This window comes from Nicotiana tabacum, chromosome 19, assembly GCF_000715075.1.
Source record: "Nicotiana tabacum cultivar K326 chromosome 19, ASM71507v2, whole genome shotgun sequence".
NCBI classification, from domain to species: Eukaryota; Viridiplantae; Streptophyta; class Magnoliopsida; order Solanales; family Solanaceae; genus Nicotiana; species Nicotiana tabacum.
The window spans coordinates 70,048,595-70,057,395 of NC_134098.1; the positions used below are offsets into that span (position 1 = coordinate 70,048,595).

The following is an 8,801-nucleotide window of genomic DNA, read 5'->3' on the forward strand; positions in this document are numbered from 1 at the left end:
AATTTTGAAATTTTTCAAAATTTTAAAAAATTCCAAAAAACTGTTTTTCAAAATTTTCACTCATATCATTCACAAAAATTCAAAAACAACCCAAAATTTTATTCATGTCCAAACACAACTCTAATTTTCAAATATTATTTTCACTTAGAAAAAAAATTCACTCTGTTTTGAAATTTTACAATTCTTATGTCCAAACGCCCGCTAAATCAATTTTGTCATCTCTTAATAATCATTTTTTATTTTGTATTAAAACTATTTATACAAAATGAAAAACAACAGTAAACTGCCACTGCCAATTGCAAAGCATATTTTTGTCTTTAAGAGAAGTCATATTCTAGTTGTAGGGAAATCAATCTGCATAAAAAAAAAATTAAAATGAGGTTGGTAAAGATGGAATAAGAGCTACTTCCATGTCAAACAAAGCTTATGCCTTCACAGACAGCAAAGGAAGCTGGACAGCTATACTTTTCACCGAGGAACGACTCCGTCATGTGGGAGAACCATGTTAATACACTATCTACGCATAACCCGATGACGGTCCCTTTTCCGAAAGCGTTCGAGCATGAATTGATCTGTTGCAGCTTGCCTTTTGACGCCTACATCTGAACTTGAATCAAGGGGTTTGGATTCTGGATTTCCAGTATCTTTAGTCTTATCCTTGTACAAATCAGGATGTTCTGTTAAAGACACATTTTGCATCATTAGTGATAAAGGAAACAATGAGGAACAAAAAACAAACATTTATAAAGTTGCAAGCAATTCCAAGGCTAACCTGTCCCAAAGGAAGAAATTAAACCCAATATACGAGCTTATAGTGCGAAGACCAGATACTCTTCAAATGATTTATTGGTCGATGGGTATCAAGATTTGAAAAGCTGACATAAATAGTGGGGAAGATGACAGAAAATATTAGATGTCCTCTTCTCCCCAGAAGCATGAGATTTGTAGGCTCTAACAACGGCATTGAGGTCAAATATGTCATCAACCCCAGTAGCATGAAGGTAAAATTCAACAGAAATGGGTATCATAGGGTGACGGTCGGTCTTGAATTAGATAACATTGATGGTATTTGTGGTATCCTGTAACAGGCGCCAACATATGTTACGGCATGCAGTGGTTCTCATAGACTGGAAGTCATGGAACTAGGACATGGAACAACAGTAAGGTTTTTACAATGAAGTCAGCTTATTCCTTACTATCAGGAAACAGTCAGGTGGGCAACAACTGACCTTGGAAACAGACCTGGAATCAAGGCTCCTTTCAAAATAGTTTGTTTTGTGTTGTTGATGGCTAGGTGTGCTTGCTTAACCCAGAAAAACATAAAGAATAGAGGAGTTCAGATGAGTTCCAGGCGCTACTTATGCCATGCAGAGTCAGAGAATAATAGCCATCTTCTTCTTCTTCTTTTTTTATTTATTTTTTTTTTTTTGTATTTTTGTATTTTGGAGTCTCTACACAGCTGCGGCTACTATTTCTCGGCAAGGTTGGACTCAGGTAGACTATGCCAAAGTTCACAGTTGAGCTTTTGAGGTGCTGGCATATTCTGGGAGACAATGTAAGACAGGAATTAGTGGAATTTGATCCCAGCTTGCATTTGATGGATAGTCTGGAAGAAATGAATGATATGTGCTTTGAAGATAGATGCAGTTCCATTCAGAGGATAAAGATGAATTGTACACTGCTTTTTCACTTTTGGTGCAAAGAAAATAATGTAAATAATGATGAATCTTGAATCCATACTAGACATCATGAAGATGTAAAGAAGAACAAGGACATGTTTTTGCACTCTTAAGGAATCTCTAAATTGGCTAAGAGCACAGCCTTTGTGCTGACGATTTGCACAACTGTTAAGGAAAAAAAAAGGCATGGAACTAGGAAGTGAAGATAACTGTGAATACAATTATTCTCCTAAATTATTCAAAGGTTGTCCAATCTAGGTTTGAAGTTTCATACAAAGGAACTTTTATCATCAGACAACTCAGTAAGCTAGTCGAGAGAAGCAATTGCAACCTACCTCTCCGGAGTTTTTCAGCATAATCCTTGCCACGTTGGAAATAGTCTGCAGAGTAACTTGAGGGGATGCTAGATTCAGTTCTGGCTCTTCCCACGAGCCTCTTCTCCTGTAGGAGCTTTTTAGCAGCCTCTGTCTCCTCGATATTCTTCAATTTGTACCTTAGAACAGTAAAATTGTGAAAAAGAAACATCAAAAAATTAGCTACAGAGCTCAACTTCCGTATTTGGCTGGTCCGTTCCATGCTCAAATGTTTCAAAATGAATAGTGTGATATATGAGAGGTTTTTCATCTTGAAAAAACCTCTCATTTCAAAATGAATAGAGTGAAATATGAGAGGTTTTTCATCTTGGGAAAACTTTTCTCCTGGCAAGCCTTTATCTAAATAAAGGTTAATAGACATTTGATCAGTAACCAAAAACTGTATAAATAAACCCCATGTTTTTCACCATAAGAATAAACGTGCATACTCTATAGGGAGCTGTATTTCAGCTATTCCAGTAGTCCACTGGGTGGAGCTCTCCTCTGAATTCCTCCTTTTCACCTGAGAGGGAGAAAAGGCCAGTTGATGAATACAGAATAAAATAATAAAAAGAAGAGCGCCGGATAGAACGAAAAAGCTATAGAGGATTCACAAAGCTGACCCCAACTAATTTGGGGCTGCAGCAAATTTCATTGATTGTTGATTGATTGAAAAGTGGCACAGACAAACAGGAACTGCCGGGATAAACATGAGATTTAGCCTAATTCTAAACAATCTAACACTCTTGATATAAAATTCCTTAAAAGGAAATAAAATACCAAAATGTGATGTGCTAAAACAACTGGAAAGCTAACGACGAAAATTAACTCTACAACAAAACAACAACAACCCAGTGGGATCCCAGAAGTGGGGTCTGGGGAGAGGATGAGAATTAACTCTAATTAACAATAATTCTGAACCCCAAATCCAAAAGGACTGCTAGAGGAGGCGCTATATTCAGACTGAACTATGCTAACTAGCAGTAAATTGCTACATCACAGTAACTCATGTCTTCTGCCCCTTCGCTCCTGGATTTCCATAAATCTTCACATAGTTGTTATCAACAGTAACTGCTTTCACTTTTTATTTATATTCTAAAAAATTAAGGTTTTTTCCGCTTCATAGCAGCCCTCTATGTAGCTCTTCTGTATCCAAGAGATGAAAAAACAGCAAAAAGAACTTCTTGCTATTTGGATATCTCAATACATGCTGGTGGAGGTTTCCATGTCCGGAGAAAAGAAAGAAAGAGAGAGAAAAAAGAATATGAAAAAATAAGAAATTTAAAGTAAAAGAAAAGGAGGGCCCAAAACAAATTAAGTGTAATTAATTGAATAATCTCCTATTGGAAAATGCCATTTGTACAATTTAACTGGTTTTTAACTTTCTTTTTTTTTTGCTTGTCACGCACGTATAGGAGGGTGGAAACACTTTCTTTTACACATCACCTCTTAGGGGGTATTAGTTATACTCTGAACAAGAATTGAGGGGTAAAAGGGAAGCTCACAAAGTTAGAGTGTGCATGTAACTTTTCGGGACAAGTTCAGGGTGCAATTTATGTATTTTTCCCTTCTTTAAAATTGATCCTTAGTCACTAGACAACCTGGAAGAGTTGGAACCACATAATTACATATTTTAGATCTACTGCCTCTACATAAAAAACATGAGCATCGACAGCAAACAGAAGGTGTGATACTCTGGCAATGAGGGTTCTGCTCTTTGTAACCAATAAAACCATTACTATTATCAAAAATAAAAAAATTGGGTAATGGTCTGCCAAATATCAGCCATTTGTGTGTGCCAACTATGTGACTACAGCAAAAGCCAGATTATTAAATCCAGATGGTAACATTATTGTAAATTTGTAACGGAAAAAACACGAGGCATAAATGGAGTATATTAAAACTGCAATATTAAATATTCGGATCCAGATGAACACATGAACATAAATAGAGATAAAATGAACCTAAAAAAAATTAAAAGTGAAGCAAATATAGGTTCTATTGTAATTGTATAGATAAAAGCAAATATAGTTATCTTAGGCAGTAAAAAAGGGCAGCCCGGTGCACTAAGCTCCTGCTATGCGCGGGTCTGGGGAAGGGCCGGACCACAAGGGTCTATTGTACGCTACTTTACCCTGTATTTCTGCAAGAGGTTGTTTTCACGGCTTGAACCCGTGACCTCCTGGTCACATGACAGCAACTTTACCAGTAAGATAATATATTAGGCCAACAAAAAGGCAAGAGAAAATCTTTTTTTTTCTTTTTCTATTTCCTTTGCAATTTTGATGGGGCCAAGAATTATTAAAAATCTACTATACTCACTTTAAGATGCTCCGGAATTTTGTAAAGTTCATCCTCAGCACGTTTCACTTCATTTTCAACTTGATCGGCTGCATCAACGTTCTTGCCTCTTTTTTTGGCCAACTCTTGCTCAATGTATCTCACCCTGCCAAATTTTAATGCAAAAAAGGAAGAAAGCAGTAAACATATATTGCTAAAACATGTAGATGATCAAATTTTCAGGACCAATAAAATAGATTCCTCTAAAAACCTAGTTTAGATGAATAATCTCTAGTAGAAGTACAACATTCAAATACTCTTCTTGAACCTATTTTATTTTTGATAGATCTCCGCATACACATGTGATGCACATTACGTAAAAGAAACAGAAAACATAAAGATTGATATAATCAAGGGCGGTGGATCTAGAACGCTGGTCACTTAGTAATGTTTTGGTGCAACTTTCTCTTTGGCATGCCATCTCCAAGCAGCTGAGCAATCACCACTTCCTGTTGATATAACAACTTCCAAATGATTGCTGAACACAACAGCAAGAATGGGAAACCTTCTCCATTCCATAGGCCACACTTGGAACATATCTACTTTGTTCTGATTTAGATTGGTAGCAAACCCAAATGCATAACTAATTTACAGTAAGCTTCTACCAATCCAGTACATGAGATCCTAATGCATTAATATTTTTTGTCTTCCTTGCTTCGATTCTGACTGGTTTTAGAAGTCGAGTAATAGATTTCTTAATTGTTTATTGAAAATCCTCCTAACAATAGGGAAGCTAGAAGCTTATTAGGCGTATCTGTAGCTTCAATGCAAGCGAGAGGAGTGATGGTTTAACATCTAATTCTCTGCTCAAACCGGGTCTATACACCCCGTCGATCCCGACACCATATAGTTATTTGAACGTAATTCTAGGTAGTACTCCTACAGCTTCCTTTTTTCAAATGTGTCTGCCATTCTAAAATATGATTCCGCCATTTTCTTTAACATCCAATTCTCTGCTCAAACCGGGTCTATACACCCCAACACCATATAGTTATTTGAACGTTATTCTAGGTAGTATTCCTACAGCTTCCTTTTTCCAAATGTGTCTGCTATTCTAAAATATCATTCCGCCATTCCAAGTCTATTTCATAACCAAGTCCCACCATTAAAAACTCATAAGCAAGTCTCCAGCCTCCCCAACCCCACAAAGAACTTATAGTGAACAGGTTATGTTCACATTAAAGTCCGACATGGTCTGAAATTTGTACCGTAATTTGTTGAATATGTTCCTTCTTTTCACAAAATTTTAAGTGTTTTATCCAGCATATGAAAACCAAATTCCAGAACTTCAACCCCACTAAACCCAAGTGCTTTCCCATATTTCAGCTAGAAAATGAGTTATGGTGCATATGGACAGAAAGGAATCATTGATGCTTTCATGGCATTTCAACTGCCAGACACCTGTTGGTTAATCATACCCCTGTGTATAACCCTGATCACCTTTTGGATTTTATCAGCTCCATAATACAGTGATAGGTTTTTGTCTTCCCCTGGAGCTGATATCTCCTTTTTTTGTAATTCATGCATCTTCTGGATGCTTTTGTTATTGATACACCACTTCATAAAAAAACTAAGCACCATAACGGCCCAAAAACACCTAATTTGTCCGCTACCAATAGGATGATTGTAAGCTTTGTCTTGCCTTACAAGATACATTATGATTATGTATTCTTCAGACAAGTAAACCAAGGCATCAACTAGTAGTTTGTGTGACTAAGAAAGGCAATTGATAACGTTATTTTCTCCATTTTTGGAGAACCTGGAGCTTTTTAAGTAAAACCATGTTTTTGTACAAGACACTCTACCTATTGTTTTTTTTATAAGCAGACTCCGTACCTTTTGTATACATGTTATATGCCTCTGTACCTTTTGTATACATGTTACATGCAGATAATTCCCTTTTTCAATCAATAAAATAATTACTATATCAAAAAATTGATGAATATCACCACTAAAATAAGAGAAAATGTCCAATTTCGACTCCTTGTAAAACTTTCCTAACTTCAAGAGAATGGCAGCTAATAAGGTTGTTTTCAGCTCTATGCTGAGCAGTGTTATCATAGCAAGTAGCCAAGAAAAAATATCACTGATGTCTTCGAGGCATAAAGCGCAAAGCGCGAATAAAGCGTAGGCACGAATGAAAAAAGGCGCAGGTGAATTCTGAACACGACAACAATTATATGATAAAGCAACTGCAAAATTAAGTGACATAATAATTGTTAGTGTTTCCATCTTCAAGACAAAGCCCATGGGTTGAGACAAACTCCTTATCGCCTTGGTGCATGAACTGAACCGCACGCTAAGTATGTTGTATCAGCATTCCATGCATTTAACCTCCTTTTGCTGTTGTGTTAAAAGAAAAGTTGTTATGAATGAGAGGACTTAGTTCTGAATTACATATAATTGCTGCTTAAGTTGTAGGACTTGGTAGGCACATGACCAATATGTATCTTATTAGAACTTTTGAGATCTGCTTTCTGCTATTGCTGCTTTTGCCACAATTGCTGAGTGGATTACCAGTGACCACACGCTCCAAGCATTAATGAGTGTAGTGAAGAAGCTAGGATATCTCTCCCAAAATGTGATATTCTAAAAAGGTTTTGTCCACTAGCAAAAACAAAGGGAGTAAATAAAGGGGGTAAGCAAAGGGCAGTGGTCTGAAACACAGGTAAACTAGGGAGTCAAGATTCTTCCACTGTTCCGAGCAAAGATACGGCCTTTGCAGGGTGTTTATCAACGTCACTGCATCGATCACCAAAGCACGTATTTACTAATGATAAAAACTCAAAAGTGGTACCTACTTTACCTTCAATTACACCTCTAATAATGTTGAACTCACCTGGTAGTAACCATGGCAAGTAAGGAATTTGAATAGCAAAAATATTAAAATATTTCCTGGCATCTCTAGCCTAATAGTATCATTGTAGGCTCCATATGCAAAGGAGATGACAGATTCCAATTGATAAGCAAGAATAGTTCACCGCACTACCATATACTGCTTACAGAGATAGTTACTGCTATTAAGTTGTATTAAGATGAAGGCAACAGAGTTACTGCTATTAAGTCGTATTAAGATGAAGGCAACAGTTGTTTGGAAGAAATAAAAAAACTACAAAGAGGAAACAATCAATCTAATGCATTACTATAGGCAGAGGTGGATCTAAGATTTTAACTTAATTGGTTTAACCTTTAAAATTCTTAGCCTGAACTCGCTATACTTTTAAAATTCGGGATATTTACACAAATAGCTGGGCAGATTCACCGTATACTTTTCTTAGCCGGTATACATAGATCATATACTAATTATACACATACTGATTATACAAGATTATACACATATTATACATGGATACATATATAAAAAAAAACATCCGCCAGTTATTTTTAGTTTAAACGGCAGCTATTTAGCTTAATTCTTCTAAAAATTCTTAGCAGCAACATCAGCCACTGACCACAGGCATTCAACAACATTAGGGTAATTGATTACAGGCGAAGGTTGAAAGATTCAGCAGACATTTCAATGATACATAATCTTTAGAGAGGGATGAGAATTACATGTTGGGGTCTTCTTCCAACACGGCAGTTTCCTGAGCAAAAGTATCTTGCAGCACCAACTCATCTTTCTCCACATCCCCTTCACCCTTATCGTTCACCTTCCTAACCAAACCACCTGCACTGTTATTACTAGCGCCGCCGCCACTGCCGCCTGCTGCAACTTGTGCTGTTGAGGAGGATACAGCTGGGATTCCTAGCTTCCTCTCTCTTTGTTTTTGAAGAAATTTCACCTCCTCTAAAGCCAACCTGCTTGGGCGCAACACCAAATTGAAAAACCCTAAACTATACTGAAGTGAAAACCTAATGAAGAGTGAACTCACCTCCTTTCTTGCTCGTCGTCGGACACGTCGTTATTCTTAGTTGCTGAATCTTCTTCCCCGTCGTCCGCTATACTTCTCTTTCGGAAATTCCTCCGCTTCATGTCGCTTTTCTTTCGATTCGCATCTTCAACTGAAAAACTAGTTAAGCTGAGGAACACAACTGCCCATGTGAGTACAGAGATTGGTGTTCTATTTTTTAAATTTACTTTTGATAATAAACCCTATAGATCTCACTTTTATTTGGGGTGAATTAGTTAAATGTAGGGCTGCTTATCGAGGCGGTTATTTATTTAAATGTATAAGATATCATATATTGGTATTGATTTAGCTATTATCGGACCATTTATCAGTCTAGTTCAATATATATTATAGAGGAATATTTTGGTCCTTTGTGTTACACGATTACTAGTAATTAGTAAATACCAGCAAAAAGCCAATATTGCTTCAGCTAACATAACAATTAACACTTCCTAACATGGCAATTACATCTGTCAAAATGAGTCTAGAATACAACTAGAGATAAAATAGAAATTTAGACATAAAATCTAGAACAA

The 8,801-nt window shown here is 36.6% G+C and overlaps 1 protein-coding gene across 1 annotated transcript; it reads right to left on the reverse strand.

Moving 5' to 3' along the window:
* Positions 1 to 296: 296 nt before the first annotated feature.
* On the reverse strand, positions 297 to 8,469 carry LOC107778924 (protein COP1 SUPPRESSOR 2). The gene is made up of 6 exons (XM_016599251.2): positions 8,248 to 8,469; positions 7,928 to 8,173; positions 4,355 to 4,478; positions 2,482 to 2,555; positions 2,015 to 2,172; positions 297 to 677 (listed from the first exon to the last, which is right to left on the reverse strand). The coding sequence occupies exons 1-6, from the start codon at positions 8,346 to 8,348 to the stop codon at positions 514 to 516; spliced, it is 867 nt and encodes a 288-aa protein (XP_016454737.1). The 5' UTR covers positions 8,349 to 8,469; the 3' UTR covers positions 297 to 513.
* Positions 8,470 to 8,801: the final 332 nt, after the last annotated feature.

Coding starts and splice junctions, on each gene's coding strand:
- LOC107778924 (XM_016599251.2), bottom strand. CDS start 8,348: ATGAAGCGGAGGAATTTCCGAAAGAGAAGTATAGCGGACGACGGGGAA. Junction 8,174..8,247: donor GACGACGAGCAAGAAAGGAG/GTGAGTTCACTC, acceptor GCGCCCAAGCAG/GTTGGCTTTAGAGGAGGTGA. Junction 2,173..2,481: donor GAAATACAGCTCCCTATAGA/GTATGCACGTTT, acceptor TACTGTTCTAAG/GTACAAATTGAAGAATATCG.